The sequence below is a fragment of the Schistocerca nitens genome, chromosome 3, assembly GCF_023898315.1.
Source record: "Schistocerca nitens isolate TAMUIC-IGC-003100 chromosome 3, iqSchNite1.1, whole genome shotgun sequence".
Lineage (NCBI taxonomy): Eukaryota > Metazoa > Arthropoda > Insecta > Orthoptera > Acrididae > Schistocerca > Schistocerca nitens.
This window is the reverse complement of record NC_064616.1, coordinates 982,241,022-982,262,428: the sequence shown is the minus strand read 5'-3', so window position 1 is coordinate 982,262,428 and position 21,407 is coordinate 982,241,022. Positions and strand designations below refer to the sequence as shown.

The following is a 21,407-nucleotide window of genomic DNA, read 5'->3' as shown; positions in this document are numbered from 1 at the left end:
GAGTCCTTCCTCTGGCATGGGTGTGTGCGTTGTCCTTAGCGTAAGTTAGTTCAAGCAGTGCGTTAATCTAGGGACCGATGACCTCAGCAGTTTGGTCCCTTAGTCATTCACAAACATTTGACCATTTATAGGCGCTCTATCGTGTTGAAAGATGCAATCGCCATCCCCGAATTGCTCTTCAACGGTGGGAAGCAAGAAGGTGCTTAAAACATCAATGTAGGCGCGTGCTGTGATAGTGCCATGTAAAACAACAACACGGCCACACTATAACACCACCGCCTCCGGATTTTACTGTCGGCACTGCACACGCTGGCAGATGACGTTCACCGGGTATTCGCCATACTCACATCCTGCCATCGGATCGCCACATTGTCTTCCGTGATTCGTCACTCCACACAACGTTTTGGCATTTATCGGCGTGATGTGTGGCTTATGAACAGCCGCTCGGCAATGAAATCCAAGTTTTCTCAAATGGTTCAAATGGCTCTGAGCACTATGGAACTTAACATCTGAGGTCATCAGTCCCCTAGAACTTAGAACCACTTAAACCTAACTAACCTAAGGACATCACACACACCCAGGCCCGAGGCAGAATTCGAACCCGCGACGGTAGCGGTCGCACAGTTCCAGACTGTAGCGCCTAGAACCGCTCGGACACAAGGGGTAGCAAAGTTTTCTCACCTACCGACGAACTGTCATAGTACTTGCAGTGCATCCTGATGCAGTTTGGAATTCCTGTGTGATGGTCTGGATAGATGTCTGCCTATTGCTCATTACGACCCTCTTCAACTGTCGGCGGTCTCTGTCAGTCAACAGACGAGATCGGCCTCTGCACTTTCGTGCTGTACGTGTCCGTCCCTTCACGTTTTCTATCACATCGGAAACAGTGGACCTACGAATTTTTAAGAGTGTGGAAATCTCACGTACAGACTTATGACGCAAGTGACACCCGATCACCTGACCACGTTCGAAACCTTGAGTTCCTCGGAGCGCCCCATTCTGCTCTCTCACGATGTCTAATGACTACTGAGATCCTTCATATGGAGTACTTGGCAGTAGGTGGTAGCAGAATGCACCTAATATGAAAAACTATGTTTTTGGGGCTGTCCGGATATTTTTGATCACACAGTGTATCTTGATATTCTATTACAGGTTTTAAATGTGAAATAAACTGGGTGAAGGTAAGCGTCAATGACGAGACAAACATGGTAATCGGATACTGTTAGGGACCATTTGCTCCGGGAACGGTAATCTCATGGAGCTTCAGCGAAAATTTGGACAATATCTGTAGTAATTTTTCTGATCACTGTTGTTTAGGCAACAAACTACCAGCCTAAGCAATTCTTGTACGATAAGATTGTCTATTGGAAAGCTACAATGCCGGAAGACGGTAGCGAAGTGCAAGAAGACCAACAATTGGTGTAGGAAATGGAAGTTAACTCTGAACGTGAAAAAATATAATGTATTGTCTATAAACAGGTACGGAGTTCAGTTACTGTTCGTTTACACCATTGGAAATAAATCACAGGAAACAGTTGAATGGTGCCTGTTTGTTGGCTCTTTCATTTTCTCGCCACCTATTTTCCTTTTTCAAGATCTCTTGTACTTATTTTACACCTATCTCTGAGATATAACTTTAGTTAGATCTCATATACGATGGATATCTTTTTACCAACATCCCTTCGGTAGTGAAATGGAAACCGCAGTGAAAATCAACATTTAGCTACGCCTTCCAGGTATTACGCTACATAATCGCCGCTGCGACTTAAACACATGTCGTATCGCGGTACCAACTTACCCTCGTACCCTCGTCATAGAAGGCAGCCGCATTCGATTTCCATCAACTTCCTATGCTGGTATACAGCTGATTGACAGTGTCAAAATGCTATCCTCTTAGGCAGCGGTTCATCTGAATGAAGGGCTGAAACTCCAAGCCAAGTGAGGGCTGTATGCACCTGCAGCACGCAGCCGAGTATTGTCATGAAGGAAACACTTGATAGTTACGTCATGTGAGTTGCATGAAATGAGGCGAAACTTCTCAGTAGGATTTCACACTTGGAAGCAGACGCTACTTTTTGACATCTTTCTGTGCACATTTTGCGCTTAGAACTGAAAAGTGCGGCGTGACGCGATAAATAGGCGTACTGGAGACACTGGGCAACACACCTGTGCAGAGCCTCACCACATTTTCACTGTGGGTTCAATTTCGCGACCGTTCAGAAGTTAAAAAAATGTATATCGATTGTGACACCTTCGCAAACTCTTTGCTGAAGCGCTACATAGGAAGTCTTAGTTTCTGGTATGCGGTTGACCATCAGCCAGGTACGTATTCGACGCTTGAAAATGCCGTTTGATGCCTTGTTCTAGAGGAAGTCAGCCATTACTGTCGTAAGAGGGAGTATGCTGTTCTGATGAAATTATAAGGAGCAATCAAAAAATTTCCGCTTGATTGCGTTGTTGCAGTGTATATGCAACGTAGTGTGGCATTCGCATTTTTCCCACGTGTGTGCCATAAATGAGGAAACGTGAACCATCCGGATGTTATTGCTAAATACATACAAACAGGACCGACATGCTACACACATCAAAAAAAAAAGTTTTGCATCACCCCACTTCCCAGAACTCCTGAAGACAGACGTTGACTGTGGATATTGTATCACAGACACAGTTCTTTTGACTGTTCAGAGATGTCACTAACCCCCCCCCCCCAAAGATATAAACAACTATGCATGAGCAGCGCTTATTAGACAAGAGGGGGTCCGGCAGCTGATCAGTTCAAGTCATTCCACCGGGAAGGAGGTGCACGGCTCTTGTTGTCTGTAGTTCAGCCATGCCTAGATGAACAAAACCGCGTTTTGATCGCGTCCGCATTGCTACTGTGTGCCAGGAAGGGCTCTCAAAAATGGAAGTGTCCAGGCGTTCTAGGAGTGAACCAAAGAGATGTTGTTCAGACATGGAGGAGATACAGAGAGACAGCAACTGTCGATGACATGCCTCGCTCAGGCCGCCCAAGGGCTACTACTGCAGTGGATGGCCGCTAGGCAGTAGACTGCATAATGCGCAACTTCACTCCCGACGTCCAGGGTGAGGTCCATCTTTGCAACCACGACATCATGCAGCGCGGTACAGATGAGTCCAACAACATGCCGAATGGACTGCTTAGGGTGGCATGACGTTCTCTTTAGCGATGAGTGTCGCATATGCCTTCAGCCAGACAATCGTCGGAGACGTGTTTGGAGGGAACCTGCTCAGGCTGAAAGCCTTAGACACACTAGATGCGTGAAGACTACGTGAAGCCGAATGCAGGTTTGAAACAGGGGCTAACGATCAATAATCGAGCGTTGCAATCTGTTCATTTTCTATTTTTATAGTACACTGTCCAGATACATTAATGTAACCACCGCCTAAGTTCGACGTCAACATGCAGTAACCACTTGCAGACGGCACGTGTCAGCACAGGCAGTATATAAAACGCGTCGGCGAGATGCGGGAAAAAGGTGCAGCCGTTGTTGTGATACGGAAACGGAGCGATTTATCTGACGTTTTTGCGCCAAGGCTGGAAGCATTTCGAAACTGCTAAGTCTATAAACTTGTCGAGTGCCGCCGTGGTTAAAGTATACAGTGGATGGCAAAACGGCGCAGTCCAAAACCAACGTTGAGGCAACTGTGGCGTACCACGGGGGTGAACGGCGCCTACGAAGACGTGTAGACGTGCAACTGGTGAGTAACTGATCACCCAGCTGAACCGAGGGGCCGCCAACAATGTTTCCTCAACGGCCGTTCAGCGAACGTTGCTGCGTACGGGCCTCCGCAGCAGGAACCTGGTTCACGCACCCGTGCTGACTGCTGCTCATCGCGACGAAGGCTGGAATTGGCACGCCGATACACCAACTGGACGTCCACTGAGTGACAATAGGTGGCTTTTTCAGACGAATCACGTTTTATGCTCCACCGAACAGCTGGCCGTTGGTGTGTGCTGCTGAAACGTCTGAAATCAAACACCCTGCAATAATAATTGTGGAAAGGGTCCAGGCCGGAAGAGGGATCGGTCTGTGGAATGGTTTCGTCGCATTCCCTGGGTCATCTCGTCATTCTGGCAGGGACAATGGATCAACATAGGTGTGCATCTATTCTTGGTGACCATGTCCACCCATGAATGCAGCATCTACCAGTAGGAAAGTGCAACGTGTTATACAGCTCGCTGACAGTGTGGGATGGTTCGAAGAGCACCAGGATGCCACCATACTCGCCGGATTTGAGCCAAGTCGAGGATCTGTCGGTCGGGCAGTTCTCGCCACGGATCTTCAACCGGCATGGCTCCACGTCCCCCACTGACGTCTCGCTCGGTGCGCGCTGCAAAAGGTGGTTACTCAGGCTCTTGAAAGGCGGACGCATTACTGTGACTGGACAGCGTATATGTATGCGTCTCCACTGATGCTGCCGCTGGCGGAGAACTAATGCAGTTTTGAGAAGCGCAAGGGACGGAATTAGTAAGTCGCGTATCAACATGAATCGTGCTCGCCACACGGAAAATCTGAACTTATCTACTGATTAAAACGAGCCAGGTGTTATACAACAGCGACCACTCGTTCTGCGCGCGTCTTTTACATCGCGTTTTCCCGGGTCCAACACGCAGAGAATACAGATGTTTCGAAGTGACTGTCGTGATAGCTACATCAAATGGAAAACGTTAGTTTCAGACCACTGTTAATGCGAAGATAAATACTTCAAGTCCGAGCGTATTCATTTCGTCTATCTGTGTGACTCTGTGGCTCAGTCATCTAATTGTCAGACAAGATTATGCGGCATTTAAACAGAGTTTCCCATCTGCTAAAGTCAAGTGTAGGTTGTTGTGCCATCATTTTTTTCATTTTAAATTGTAGGCTCCTTCTTCCCTAAATGTCTGGATGAGATAATCATTACATCGGAGGAAGGCATCTACATACCACGTGCTTAGGACGGAGCCTGGAAATCCTACGGTATTTAGACAGCTATTTCATGAATTTATCACGTCTCCGAACTCATTTCAAATGTTCAAATGTGTGTGAATTCCTAAGGTACCAAACTGCTGAGGGCATCGGTCCCTAGACTTACACACTTCTTATACTAACTTATGCTGAGAACAACACACACACCCATGCCCGAGGGAGGACTCGAACCTCCGGCGGGAGGGGGAGTGCAATCTTTGACGTGTCGCCTCATACCACGCGGCCAATCCGCGCGGCCCCAAACTCATTTCTTACATTTAATGAACTATTTATGTTTTGCGCAGCTGTACGCGCACTTGAATAGAAATGATGTAATTATAGTAGTGCGGTGATACGAACAAATTCTACTGCACTACTCAGTTGTTAGTTGTCATTGTCTTACATTAATTTGTGTAGGTCTTTAATTTTCGTTCTTAATTGGAAGATATGCTACAATATTTGAATCATGTCATGTGATTAATTGTCCGGAAGGGCAAAGTCCAGAGAAGAAGCCGTGAAAGTACGCTTACATACACTTCAGTTGAACAATCACTTCCTCCTTTATTCACTAACCACTATAAAAGTGAGAAACATGGAAACTGTGCTAACATAAATTTCGGTTTACTTTATACATGACTAATCTGGCGGGCATTAACATGTGCTGACGACTAACATAAGGATAGTTGTTGAATTGCGCTGGGCAGTGTCCAGTGTCTTGCGGAGTAAATATGTAGATGTATCTAAGCCACGATTTCTTAATTTTACTCTGCGTTTCGGTTTCCTTTTATCTCATTTTTGGAATCCTTGTGAATGCTCGTCACGAACTAGAATTTGTCAACTTGTGTGCAGAAAAATTGTAGGGCAGTGGTTTTTTTTTCTCCAAAGATAGTGCTCAGGCTGCAACAATTAATATGCACCCAATTGTTAATTGTCTATGTCATCATGATTCAATAACAATAGAAATAAACAGTATGGCACTTTACAAGCCTGAGGCAGACTCATACAAACCAGTGAGGTTTCTTAATGAGAATAGGTTCAAATGGCTCTGAGCACTATGGGACTCAACTGCTGTGGTCATCAGTCCCCTAGAACTTAGAACTACTTAAACCTAACTAACCTAAGGACATCACACACACCCATGCCCGAGGCAGGATTCGAACCTGCGACCGTAGCAGCAGCGCGGCTCCGGACTGGAGCGCCTAGAACCGCACGGCCACCGCGGCCGGCAATGAGAATAGGATATAATGCTATAAGAGTAAGGTAAAAGAGTTGGATGGAGTGAGGTATATGTAGAAAAAGATGCTATTGTCAAATTCAGTTTATTCCATAGTATATTTGTGTCAGTATTTGAAAGTTGCTTTCCTAGAAAGTTATCCAGAAGAAGAAGGAAATTTACGCAAACGCCAGGGTAAGTCAAGATCCATCATTACTTGCACACTAAAGAAATTCTGTAATATTTTGAGGAAAGTCATTAAAGTGTCCAGAAGATGCATGTCTGACAGCAACAAATAATGCCGATAGTAAGATTAAAACTAAATGGGACATCGTCAAACTGGAGACAGGATATCCAGCCAGTGTACAAGATTCCATACAAATTGAACTAAATGACGATGTGGTGACTGTAATTCACAAGCTGCAAGTACTTTTAACGACCAGTTTCTAAATGTAGCAGCAGATATAGGATTAAATGGTTCAATTGAAGAAGCAAGAGAATATGTTAAAAACGCCATTGTACTAAGCTTGAAGCAACCAGAAGTAGTACCAATATCTTTCACTGAAACTAATAAAATTGTAAAAATTCTAAAAAACAGAAGTTCATGTGGGGTTAATGGGATTTCAAACAGAACTCTGAAAAGTGGTTCCAACTTGATAAATAATGTCCTTAGTGATATATGCAATGCATCGCTGGCAGGGTAATTTTTCCAGACAGGTTAAAATACACAATTATTAAACCATTTCATGAGAAAGGTAACAAGACACCGTTAAACAATTATCGTCCAACTTACTTACTGACATCGTTTCCAAACTATTCGAGAAGTCAATGTACTCAAGAGGAGTCGCACACTTATGTGGAAACAAATTACTTAGCACATCACAGTTTGAATTCCAGAAGGGTTGCTCTGCTGAGAATGCTGTTTATACATTCGCTCATCAAATGGCAAAAGCCTTAAATAATAGTACATCACCAGTTGGTATTTCCTGTGATCCTTCCAAAGCGTTTGATTTTGCAGATCAACTCCAGTTTTATGAAAATGACAGCTTTACACACAGCTGGTTTGAATCATATTTAACAAACAGAATGCAAAAAGTTATTCTGAATAGTTCGGACAGTGTCGGAAAGTTAGATAATTTTAGTGACTTCGGAAAAAAGTCAGGAAGGGAGTCTCACAGGGCTTAACTTTGGCTCCACTCCTAGTCCTTTTATATACGCGTGGCATTTCACTTAATACTCAACATGCGAAATTGGTACTTTCTGCAAAAGATACTAGTGCCATAATAAATCTCGTTAGAGAGAAAGCAGCAGAAAATTTGGTAAACGATATTTTCCAAAGAATGATTAATTATCTATCTGAGAATGGACTTCGCCTCAACTTAAAAAAAAAAAAAACAAAAAAAACGCAATATTCAATTCTGTACAATAAATAGAGTCATACCAACAACTGATATCGCACATGAGCAGCAGTCAGTAAAGAGGGTAGAATGCTCCGAATATCTGGATGTTTATAATGATGAAAACTTGAATTGGAAGAAGCATATTACTGAGCTTCTCAAATATTTAAGCTCAGCCACTTCTGCTCTTCGTTCAATTGCTAATTTTGGACAAAAATGTATCAACCTCCTGACATATTTTGCATATTTCCACTCAAAAATCTCGAGCGGAATCATTTTAATTTTCTGGCATAACTCATCACTTAGAAAGAAAGTACTGATTACAAAAAAGCGAGCAGTAAGAATGATATGTGGTGTTCAACCATGGGCGACATGTAAATGCCTCTTCAAGGAACTAGGAATTTTAAACACGCCATCGCAATACGAATACATATATTCGTAATGAAATTCGTCATAGATAATCCATCACACTTTGAGAAGAACAGTAATGTACATACCAAAACCCCTAGAGGGAAAAATGATCTTTGTTACCCATGGTTGAGGTGGTGAGTGGCTAAGAAAGGAGTTCAGTATGCAGCAACAAAAATTTCTGATCATTTGTCCAGTAATGTAAAATATATGACAAGTAACGAAGCAAGTCTTAAATCTAATTTAAAATCATTTCTTCTGGACAATTACTTCTATTGCATTGATGAATTTCTACATAAAAATGGTACACAGAAAAAAAATTAAGTGTAGTTGCATGAGTATGATGATGAGGTCCCGTACTCCGAGGAGTGTAGCGGACGATGCAAGAGACCCGCACCACCCTACTAGGTAAGGTCCTAGCAGAGGTGGTTTGCCATTGCCTTTGTCCGACCGTAATGGGAATGAATGATAATGACGAAGACAACACAACAACACCCAGTCATCTCGAGGCAGGAAAATCCCTGACAGTGCCGGGAATTGAACGTGGGACGCTATGCGCGGGAAGCGAGAGCGCTACCTCAAGACCAAGGGGCGGCGGACGTTGCATAAGCCAGACTAAAAGTAATAATGTGTTCATTAATGCTAAAACGAATCATGTATACATTTCCTGTAAACTGACTCGTTCCACATCAGTTCGATAAAAGAATCGTGTAAATTATCTATGAAACATGTAACTAACTAACCGACTAACTAAGTATGTAGACAAATAGACAAGTTATATGCTGTGAGAAGTATATGGAGGCCTGTGCATGAATGATAGTAGATTTATGATGGTAGATGGAAGTGTAGTCAAGAGCATTATAAAACAGGAAAGTGCTTGGAGTGGCTCATCATAGCACTTCAGACACTAAGAAAAACTTTTAAATGTTATTAAACAGCGTCTGGAACAGAAACGTCGAAACAGAGAATTTTGTTAGAATGGGGAACCGAGAGCTCATATCTGACTACTGCTCTCTAATATAAAACAATGGAAACCGAAATACATTTTAGTTTGCAGGCATATCAGTGTCCAAGAACAACATGAAATCAACATCGTTGGAAACATAACTTGAAATATTTGGAGGAAAATAGCAGTAGTATATTTATTTGTCCTGTTGAAGCTTGAACACCGAAGCGCCAAAGAAACTGGTATAGGCATACGTATTCAAATACAGAGATATGTAAACAGGAAGAACATGGTGCTGCGTTCGGCAACGCCTATGTAAGACAAAAAGTGTCTGGTGCAGTTGTTAGACTGGTTACTGCTGCTACAATTTCAGGTTATCAAGATCTAAGTGGGTCTGAACTTGGCGTTATAGCTGGCGCACGAACGATGGGACACAACATCTAAAAGGTAGCGATGAAGTGGGGATTTTCCTCTACGACCAATTCATTAGTATACCGTGAATATCAGGAATCCGGTAAAACATCAAATCTCCGACATCGCTACTGCCGGAGAAAGATCCTGTAAGGAGGGGACTCACAATGACTGAAGAGAATCGTTCAAAGTGACAGGCGTGCAACCCCTCTGCAAATTGCTGCAGATTCCAATGCTGCGCCATCAACAAGTGTCAGCGTGCGAACCATTCAACGAAACATCATCGATATGGGCTTTCGGGGCGACGGCCCACTCGTGTATCCTTGATGATAGCACGACACAAAGCCTTACGCCTCTCCTGGACCCGTCAACACCGACATTGGACGTGTGCGGGTATGGAGACAACTTCATGAATCCATGGACCTTGCATGTCAACAAGGGACTACTGAAGCCGGCGGAGGCTCTGTAATGGCATGGGGCGTGTGCAGTTGGAATGATATGTGGCCCCTGATACGCCTAGATACGACACTTGATAGGTGACACGTACGTAAGCATCCTAATACTCTTCTGAGTTTAAACAGTTGCGCTGGGCACCAGACCCCCCAGACATTAACATTATTGAGCATATATGGGATACGTTGCAACGTGCTGTTCGTAAGAGATCTCCTCCTCCTCGTACTCTTACGGATTTATGGATAGCCCTGCAGGAGTCGTGTCTTTGGCTCTTCAGTTTATTTTCATGAAAAAACAGCGGAAAAAAGTGTCTTGTAATTTTTATTTACACTTATGGTTTGGGCTTAGGCAAAAAAGAGGACATGAAGATTTCTAGATCGATAATATGTTTTACTGCTTCATCAGCCTCCAGCAGGACATCTATGAATCTCGTTCCGCATTTTCTGGTCAGACCGATTTAGGCTAAGCGGTAGGTTACCAGTCAGAGACTGTGGATGTCGTTTCACCATGGTAACTGGAGTTTCAGCACCTTTCTATATTTAATTCGACATTGTGTATGGTCAGCTACATTTTACAAGAAGTAAAACGCAGAATAAACTTATCTATGTTCAGTATTTATAAACATGGGATATGCTTAATCTTTTAGGCTGGCGGTACGGATACATCTGTCAATCGCCTGCTCATTATCAATGGATTCGACTGAGATTTCCGTCCGCGCATTCTGTTTCTTTTAGCTAATGGAAATGATGAGTGTCAAGTCAGTAGCAGTTGTAATGTTATTAGTTTATGGTTCTACTATTAGGTGGTACCTCCGCCAGTCAAAATATTATATACTAGGTCAGTTATAACGTATTTCGTTGTTAATACTGGTAAGGACACAAATTACAGCAGTCTTTATCCTGAAGAGAAAATAACTTCTCGAAAGGCTTTGGAGATTGATCACGATTTTCTCAGTATGGTTAATTTTACTTACTTCGATAACTGGTACACTAGTCAAGATTTGACTGACAAACTGCCCAAGAACACTGGCGTTGTAGACACAATGCGGCAAAAAGAAAGGAGTTACCTGTCTACATGAAATATGAAAAACTGAAGAAGGGTCACCACATTAAAGTGTACAGAAACAAGCAGATATTGATAAGATGGAAAGACTAGAGGGATGTCGGAGCCATCAGCGAGTTTTATGACGATATATTTCAAAAATTAAATTCAGATAATGGCTCCGTGCAAAAGCTAAGTGTTTTCATCGAGTACAAGAAGAAGAATGTGGGATGTTTGCATAGTAGCGATTTTCAGTTTCAGCCGGCCGCTGTGGCTGAGTGGTTCTAGGCGCTTCAGTCTGAAACCACGCCACCGCTACGGTCGCAGGTTCGAATCCTGCCTCGGGCATGGATGTGTGTGTTGTCCTTAGGTTAGTTAGGTTTAAGTGGTTCTAAGTTCTAGGGGAGTGATGACATCAGATGTTAAGTCCCATAGTGCTCAGAGCCATTTCTCAGTTTCAAAGCTACCTAATGATCAGCAGCATTTTGCTGAAAAAAGTCATCTGATGATTGTTAGCCATTTATTGGCTATAGCAAACATCAGTGCATATTTTCTGTAAAAAAACTTCGGCAAAAAAGCAGACATAAATTCATCATTAGTCTCGGGGAACAGCTGGTCTGCCATCTCCACAACACGGGTCGTCAGCTGGATGCCTACATCGGACACCAAACGTTATTTGTCTTACAGCAGGCATTATCCGGAATTTTTACCAGTAAGGAGGTGTGTAACATTCACTAGAAGAAGTCTTGAAAAGAGACATGGCATCTAATTGGTGTTCAGAATGTTAGGTTCGATTCTTTGCAACAATATGTTTTACAATGTTTCTGAAAATTATTTCGAGCAGTTAATTCATGAGCCCACGCAAATAGTAAACGGTTGTGAAAACACTCTTGACCTCTTAGCAAAAAATAATTCTGAGCTAATAACGAGCATCAAAACGGATACAGGGATTAGTGACACAGAATTGTCGTAGCAGGCTGCGTATTGCAACCTCCAAATACTCCAGAAATAAACGAAAAATATACCTACTTAAAATAGCAGATAAATATTCACTTGACGTCTTCCTGAGAGACAATGAAAGAAATAGTATCGACAGCAATTGAGAGATTTGCACCAAATAAATCAACAAACGGCGGAGCTGATCCCCATTGGTACACAAAACTGGTCAGAACACTGTTGCAGAAACAACGAAAAAAGTATGCCAAATTTAAACGAGCACAAAATCTCCAAGATTGGCGATCTTTTGCAGGAGCTCGAAAGTTAGCGCGGACTTCAATGCGAGATGCTTATAATAAAAGTTTCCACGACGAAACCTTACCTGGAAACCTGGCAGAAAATCAAAGAGATTCTGGTCGTATTTAAAGTATGCTAGCCGCAAGTCAGTATCTTCTCTACGCAAAAGCAAGGGAAATCCTTTCGACGACAGTGCTGCGAAAGCAGAGTTACTAAACACAGCCTTCCGAAATGCCTTCACAAAAGAAGACGAAGTAAATATTCCAGAATTCGAATCGAGAACAGCTGCCAACATGCGAACGTAGAAGTAAATATCCTCGGAGTAGTGAAGCAACTTAAATCACTTAATAAAAGCAAGTCTTCTGGTTCAGACTGTAAACCAATTAGGTTCCTTTCAGAATATGCTGATGCAATACCTCCACATCTAACAATCACATACAACCACTCGCTCGACGAAAGATGCTTATCCAAAGATTGGAAAGTTGCACAGGCCACACCAAAATTCAAGAAAGGTAGTAGAAGTAGTCCACTAAATTACAGGCCCATATCATTAACGTAGATATGCAGCAGGATTTTGAAACATATATTGTATTCTAACATGATGAATTACCTCGAAGAGAACGGTCTATTGGCACACAGTCAACAAGGATTTGAAAAACATTGATCTTGTGAAACACAACTAGCTCTTTGCACACACGAAGTGTTGAGTGCTAGTGACAAGGGATTACAAATTGATTCCGTGTTTTTAGATTTCCAAAAACCTTTTGACGCAGTACCACACAAGTGACTTGCAGTGAAATTGAGTGCTTATATGAATATCATCTCAGTTGTGTGACCAGATTCGCGATCTCCTGTCAGATAGGACACAGTTCGTAAAACAGAAGTGATTTATGGCGTCCCCCAAGATAGTGTTATAGGTTCTCTACTTTTCCTTATCTATATAAAGATTTAGGAGACAATCTGAGCAGTCGTCCTAGGTTGTTTACAGATGATGCTGTCGTTTATTGTCTATTAAACCCATCAGAAGATCAAAACAAATTGCAAAACGATTTAGAAAAGATATCTGAATGGTGTGAAAATTGACAGTTGACCCTGAATAATGAAAAGTGTGAGGTCATCCAGATGAGGGCTAAAATGAATCCATTAAATTTCGGTTACGCGATAAATCAGTCTAATCTAAAGACCGTAAATTCAACTAAATACCTAGGAATTACAATTACGCTCAGCTTACATTGCAAAAAATACATAAAAAATGTTGCGGGGAAAGCAAACTAAAACTACGTTTGATTGGAAGAATACTTTGAAAATGTAACAGATCTACTAAAGAGAGTGTCTTCAGTATGCTTGTCTGTCCTCGTTTGGTATACTCCTGCGCGGTCTGGGGTCCTCACCAGACAGTCTTAGCGAAGAACATAGAGAAAGTTCACCGAAGAGTAGCACGTTTTGTATTATCACGAAATAGAGGAGAGAGTGTCACGGATATCATACACAATCTGGGAAGGACACTATTAAAAGAAAGGCGGAATTTTCTCACGAAATTTCAATCACCAACTTTCTCCTGCGAATGTAAAAATATTTTGTTGGCGCCGACCTACATACGGAGAAACGATCATCATAATGAAATAAGAGAACTCAGAGGTCGCACATTTTTTCCGAGCGCTGTTCGAGAGTGAAATAATAGATAATTGTTGTGAACCCTCTGTGAGGCACTTAGATCTGATTTGCAGAGTATCCGTGTGGATGTAGATGTAGATATCGCACTGAAAAGACTCGTGATTCTGTAAAAATAAAATTCCATTATCTTCCTTAATACGTTCCATTTGAACAAAATCTACTTCAGTTTTGGTCAAACTAAATTCAACAAAGAAATATTTTAATGAGTGAGAAAGACACTTGGGTCTACTGCGTCGCCAGTCGCTAGGGGGCAGAGGAGTGCGCACTCTTACCAATAATGGGGATACTGAGTTGCCTACATTTTATTACTCCATTTGTTACTAACAAGGTATCTATGGATTTCATTCCATAACTTCTGATTAGGTTATGTTGTAAGGTTCCAGTCACCGACAGCAAATAGCATGTTTATTGAATGAGCCTGAACACCTTGCTATGGTTAATTAGACTTTGTCTGTGGGTAACTACATTCCACGAGAATGATAAGAAATTGGCCGTCATCTCAAGTTTCCGCAAGTCCAGGAAGCAGTTTCCTCTTTTAGGTTCAAATGGTTCAAATGGCTCTGAGCACTGTGGGACTTAACTTCTGAGGTCATCAGTCCCCTAGAACTTAGAACTACTTAAACCTAACTAACCTAAGGACATCATACACATCCATGCCCGAGGCAGGATTCGAACCTCTTTTAAGAGTCAACATCCTGTCCCTGTATTCTCTATTATTGTAAAGACGACCAAGTTTCATCTCAGTTATGTTCCTGAGGCTATGGTTAAAATGGAATGTAATACAGGGTTATTATAAGTGACTCTGGCGATTTCATAGATTCAGTGTAGCTACATTAATTGACATATTGTCACAAAACTCACCACTCATATAGAAAACCTCAAAAAGTTTTGTATTGTTGCAGCTCTACTTCAGAATTCTGCCACGAGAGCGCGGCACTGAGCAATTAGGTAAGATGGCGACAGGCGCCGAGAAAGCCCATGCTGTGCTTGAAATGCATTCACTGCAGTCTGCCGTAAGAGTGCAACGACACTTCAGAACAAAAAAGATTCGCCCACTCCATTCGATGATGGTATGCCCAGTTTAAAGCTTCAGGATGCGTCTACAAGGGAAAATCGACGAGTTAACCTGCAGTTCAGTGAAGAAACGATTGACACGTACAGGCGAGTTTCGCACTTAGCCCACAGAAGTCGACGAACAGAGCATGCAGAGAGCTGAATATACCACAACCGACTGTTTGGAGGTTCTTAAGGAAACTACTGAAGCTGTAGCCTTATGGTTTGCAATTTCTACAAGCCCTGACTCCCGATGAAAAAGTCAGACGCTTTGAATTTTCACCACAGTTGCAACAGTTTACACAACAGGATGGATTTTGTGAGAAACTTACCTTCAGTGATCAAGGAACATTTTATGTGAATGGCACAGCGAACAGGCTTGGTGCGCGAATCTGGAGAAAAGAAAATTCCCATGCTATCATGCAGCACATTCGAGATTCGCCGAAGTAATTCTGTCAGAGACAGCAAAGGACTTGGAAGAGCAGTTGAACGGAACGGACAGTGTCTTGAAAGGAGGATAGAAGATGAACATCAACAAAAGCAAAACGAGGATCATGGAATGTAGTCGAATTAAGTCTGGTGGTGCTGAGGGAATTAGATTAGGAAATGAGACACTTAAAGTAGTAAATGAGTTTTGCTATTTGGGGGCAAAATAACTGATGATGGTCGAAGTAGAGAGGATATAAAATGTAGACTGGCAATGGCAAGGAAAGCGTTTCTGAAGAAGAGAAATTTGTTAACATCGAGTATAGATTTAAGTGTCAGGAAGTCGTTTCTGAAAGTATTTGTATGGAGTGTAGCCATGTATGGAAGTGAAACATGGACGATAAATAGTTTGGAAAAGAAGAGAATAGAAGCTTTCGAAATGTGGTGCTACAGAAGAATGCTGAAGATTAGATGGGTAGATCACATAACTAATGAGTTGAACTTACGAGGGCTTAAGTCAGGGAAGTGTAGAAGGTGGTGTAGGACTTAGCAGCCCCATCAGTCAAACAAATCAGTAACAACTTGCACTGCACGTGCTTGAGCATCGTCCTGCAAAATGATGGTCAGGTCGTGCAGAAAGTGTCATCACTTCTGTCTCTATGCTGTTCATTTTTGGAACACAACCTACGGCCAGCTTAGAGAGAGAAGTCATGACACTTTCTGCAGGACATGACCATCATTTTGCAGGACGATGCTGAAGCACGTACAGTGCAAGCTGTTACCGATTTGTTTGACTGATGGGGCTGCTAAGTACTATACCATCTACTACACTCCCCTGACTTAAGCCCTCGTAAGTTCAACTCGATTTCTAAACTGAAGGAAACACTTCACGGCATTCGCTTCAGAACTGCTACAAATTCGTCGCGCAATAGACCGCGCCGTTCTAACTGTCAAGACAACTGGCACTGCTAAGGGTATCCTACGACTTCCACATCGCTGGCAACGGGTTATACACAATGCTGGTGACTACTTCGAAGGTCAGTAAAAGTTTGAAACACGTACCTATTTTGTACGAGCTGTAAATAAATAGTTGCCACTATTAAAGTTCCAACCCTCGTATGTTTCTGTACCCTGACTGCGGGAAGTAGGCCAGTTGGTTCGTGAGACACCCTTATGGCAGGTACGCGATTTCTTCAGTGTCCTACAGAGCGCCTGGATCTGAGCACGGTTTTACTGTCATGAATCTGGAGTGGAGCTGGGCAATACACGAGTGGAGCTGGGCAATACACGTGGCCAGGAACTGCTTCAAATGGACCAAAACACTGATGCGGTGGCGTCCAAGGGAGTCAAAGAGAAGTTTCTGACGTCCTCTGACGAGATGGAAAGACGGCACCCAACGATGTGTAGAAAAAAATGGATCCAGACCGCCCAGCAAAGATCATCATGGCAGTCTTTAGAAGAGGCCTATATCCAGATGAAGAAGAAGAAGCAGCAGGAGTTCACCAAGAGAGTGCTATAGTGCCATTATTGTTTGCATCTGTAAACGATCTAATGGATAACGTCGGAGGCTCCATGACACGACGTCGTCCATAGCAAAGCTTAAATGGAGAAAAGTGTAGCGAAATGGAAGAAGAACTCGCAGAGAATGAACGGCTGGTGTAGGGACTGACACTTGAACCTCACTGTAAATGAATGTAACGTACTGTGCATAAATAGGCGGAGAGATACATTACATTTCGATTACATGATTGGCGATAAATCACTGAAAACAGTAGCAACAGTAATACATCTAGGAGTAACAGCCCAAAGCGACCTAAAGTGGAATGATCACATAAAAGTACTTGTCGGAGAGAAGATTCCAGGCAGAGATCCACTGGAAAAACCTTAAGGAAATCAAATTCCTCCACGAAACAAGTGGTGTACAGAATATTAATACGAAGATGGTTCAATAAATAATTTTCCAATTTTTTTACAGCCGTTAAGATATAGGGTGGTCAGAAACAACCCAAAAAGTTAGTAAGGATGTTGTAGTGGAGCTTGTGTTAAGAATAACTGTTAAGAAAAAATCCGATATGTTGCACCGTTTCCGAGCAGTTTACCACAGAAGTCAGCCAATCAGGTCGTCGCTCGCGGAAATTCAAGCAGCCTGCCAGAGACAGTCCCCAGACGTGTTCTTCGTTTGGTTTCCTCAAACTGAGCAAACGTAGCTTTTGCTCACATGGCTTAAATTTATTGCTTCCGAGAAAGACGTTTTAACTGTTAATGAGCATCTGAACAAGTGGTAACTCAAGGACCCTCAAATGTCTGTGTATTACCGCATATTAGCGCGTACAAGTGCTTGAATTTGCGCGCGCAACGACCTTATTGGGTTACTTCAGTGCTAAACAACTCGGAAACGGCGCAACATACCAATTTTTTTTTAAACAGTTATTCATCAGTTGAACTTCCCTGCAATGCGCTCACAAGCTTTTCAGACTTTTTCTGATCACCCTGTATATAGGAAACTGCCCTTTTAGGTGCTTCAAATTTTCATTTTTCTTCTGCACTTGTGCGATATTTCGAACAATTCCGAAGATAACTACACAGTAGTGATAAATCTGTATGGCACCTACGAAAGAAACTTGATATAAGAACGTGCTGTAAATGAATTGTTGATTGTCGAAAAAATTGTGGTGAACATCCATATACGTTTGTGTGCAGTATATGGTAATGATCAGTTGATAGGAGTAGTGTTCGACAGTGGCTAAAGGTAGTGAAAGCATCAGGAAGCGCAGAAACTGAGATTCATGATAGGTCATGTTCTGGACGTCCTATCACAGCCACAGATCCCGACATGGTGAATGGAGCGGATGCCATTATTCGTCCAGAACAGCGCATCACAACTCGAAACTTGCCTCTACACCTACCTCCCAGCATTGGAAGTGCGTGCGCAGAGAATGAGACTCTTGGATATTCAAGGGTGTGCTGAAGATGAGTTCCACAAATTCTCACAACAGACTATGAGAAAAGCCATTTCATCTGAACTCTTGTGGCAGTTTTAGTCCAATGGAGATGTATTTTTGTCACGGATAGTTACAGGTGACGGAACCTGGGTGCATCATTTTGAGCCAGAAACATGAAGGCAATCACTGGAATGATACTTCCCACAGTCACCAAAACAGGAGATCTTCAAGAAGCTCCTTCTGGTGGCCAAGTCGTAATGACAGCCTTTTGCCACAATCACCACTATCACCTGTCAGAAGGGTCGACAGTAAATTCAGATCCATATGTGAAGATTCTGAACAAACTCAAAACTTTTCCGACGTTTCCGGTGTCACAAAAATTAAAAAAAAAATTGCGGCAGCTCGACAATATACACCCACACAGAGATCTCTGAACCTTGGAACATGTCGCTAAATCTCAATGGACATCACTGCCTTACCTACCCTATAGCCCAGACATGGCGTCTTCGAAATTCCGCCTGTCTTGGCCACTGAAAGATTCTATGCATGGTACACACTTTGAAGATTATCGGAACGTAATTCATATAGTGAAAACATGGCCACGCCCAAAGGATAAGTGCTTTTAACAACAGGAAGTACATTGTTCTCTACAACGCTGGCCATAGAATGTGATGGAGGCTATATACAAAAATAGTACAAGTCAAAGTAATGTTGGCTGATTTTGTCACCAAATTCTAATTCTTACGAATAACTACGCTGTGAGAAAAAATAATGAGGGATTACTTATTGAACGATCCCCATTCTTGAGTGCTGCCCATCTACATCTACATACATACTCCGTAAGCGTAGGGTACCACGTTCCAGTACCAGTTATTTCCTTGCCTGTTCCACTCACAAGCAAATAGAGCGAGGGAAACTGAATGTCTATATGACTCCGTAAGATCCGTTATTTCTATTATCTTCGTGGTCCTTATGCGAAATGTACATTGGCGGCAGTAGAATTGTTTTTGTAGTCAGCTTCAAATGCCGGTTCTCTAAACGGCTCTGAGCACTATGGGACTTAACATCTGTGGTCATCAGTCCCCTAGAACTTAGAACTACTTAAACCTAACTAACCTAAGGACATCACGCACATCCATGCCCGAGGCAGGATTCGAACCTGCGACCGTAGCGGTCACGCGGTTCCAGACTGAAGCGTCTAGAACCGCAAGGCCACACCGGCCGGCGCCGGTTCTCTAAATTTTATCACTAGTGTTCCCCGAGAAAGAACGCCGCCTTTCCTCCAGGGAGTGCCAGTTGAGTATCGTAGCATTTCCTTAATACCTAGGTGTTGTTCGAACCTACCGGTAACAAATCTAGCAGCCTGCCTCTGAATTGCTTCAATCTCTTCCTTTAATCCGACCTGGTGCGGATCTCAAACACTCCAGCAGTACTAAAAGATGGGTCGCAGTAGTGTCCTTTATACGGTCCCCTTTGCACATGATATACACTTCCCCAAAATTTTCCCAATAAACCGATGTCGACAATTCACCTTCCCTACTACAGTCCTTACGTGTCCATTCCATTCCATATAGCTTTGTAACGTTACGCCTAGATATTTTATTGATGTCACTGTGTCAATCCTCACGCTACTAATGCTGCCGTCGAACAGTACAGGTTTGTTTTTCCTACTCATCTGCACTAGCTTACATTATTCTACATTTAGAGCTAACTACCATTCTCACACCAACTACAAAATTTGTATAAGCCATCTTGTATCCTTCTACAGTCACTCAACAACGACACCTTCCCGTGCACCGTAGTAACGTCAGCAGACTGCTGTCCGCCACATCATTTACGTATATATAAAATGTTAAAGGTCCTATCATACTTCTGTGAGGCATTCGTGACGATATTTTGGCCTCTGATGAACACTCATCTTCGAGATCAACGTTCTGGGTTCTGTTACGTATGATAGATCTGTGATCCTTATCAGGCAGGATTAGTTTAAGAAATAGATGAAACCCAGCGAAGAGCAGCTCGTTTCGTGATGGGTTCCTTTGATGAACGCTCATCAAACTCCAGTCGTAGAGATATGTTGAGTAAAGTGGAGAGCGTTAGTGTTCAAATTCCTACAGCAGAACGAAGCAACGTATCACTTACTCCTGTAAAAATATCGCGAGATGACAGCCACGATAAAATCAGAAAAATTAGAACTGGTGCGTTCGTGCCATGCATTACCCTCAAATGAAAGAGGAAAGGAGGGAAATACTAGTTGTAAGATGAGTTGCGGATTGCAGGTGTAAATACAGATATAGACTTAATTTCTCCAGTCTTGTTACGCATCGAGTTATTGAACACGTTTCCGACTATTCTTGGTTATGCACTTTTCAACCATTCCGGATTACGATATCATGAGCCCGAGTAGAGAACTCCAGACACTGAAGTACGGCAAAGAAAACAATTTCCTCACTTCCTCTTTTCACACAAAATGATCGATTCGCATCGAGGAAACATTGTCCAGTTCTGTTTCGCGTATACGTCGCTCAGTAACGCTTCTAGCTCAGTGGCAGACCTGTTCTTGCTAATGCTTATGTTTCCGCAGAGCGCAACCCCGTGTTGCACCCTGGGTCTTCGTTCTCAACGCGACGGAAAAAGGAGGAAGATTATAATTCTGTATTGTTATGTGTAGCAGCAGCAGCAGCGGCAGCGGCGGTTTGATGAAACAGATTTTATTAAGGCGGCCTAATTAGTTTAGCTGCAGCACGGCGATTTCGCGGCCCCGCGACTCCTCCCCGCCGCCCTGAAACACAAGAATACAAATTGCCTCAATTCAATTACTTTTTTATCGTGACGTTGTTAATGAACACGATGAAATGGTTGCAATATTCTTAAAGATTTAATTAGGTTCCGGAATAAGTGCGTTAAATCTCCCCTCTCTCTCTCATCGAAATCTGGTACGTTTGCGCTCGATATACAGGGTGACATAGTTTTTCCTGGGCATAGCTTTACATTTACATTTTCAGTTTTGCCGGGAGAAAAGATTAGAGATTCGGAAGGTGTATTTCGTGATGTCGCCAAACTAATAATCATGACGGACTTGATTTGGATAAAACTAATACAGTGTTTCTATTTACAAATAAATTACGAAGTATGTTAGTAACATGACAATGATTGCATGAAAAATGAGTGGTAACACATTTCCGAGGAGCGTAATGCTTTTCTGGACAACAAAAATTGTGCTAATGCGTATTTGCAGGTTCT

At 42.7% G+C, this 21,407-nt stretch overlaps 1 protein-coding gene across 1 annotated transcript in view; it reads left to right on the top strand.

Annotated features, from left to right (window-relative positions):
* The window catches only part of LOC126249513 (homeobox protein SIX6-like), a gene marked incomplete at its 5' end in the record, with an annotated part of 369,292 nt that extends 348,400 nt beyond the window's left edge, over window positions 1–20,892 (top strand). Inside the window, one exon of the mRNA XM_049951165.1 lies at window positions 20,836–20,892. Coding sequence (XP_049807122.1) covers window positions 20,836–20,892 — 57 coding nt within the window. The remainder of the gene's footprint in view (window positions 1–20,835) is intronic.
* Between the last annotated feature and the right edge of the window lie 515 nt (window positions 20,893–21,407).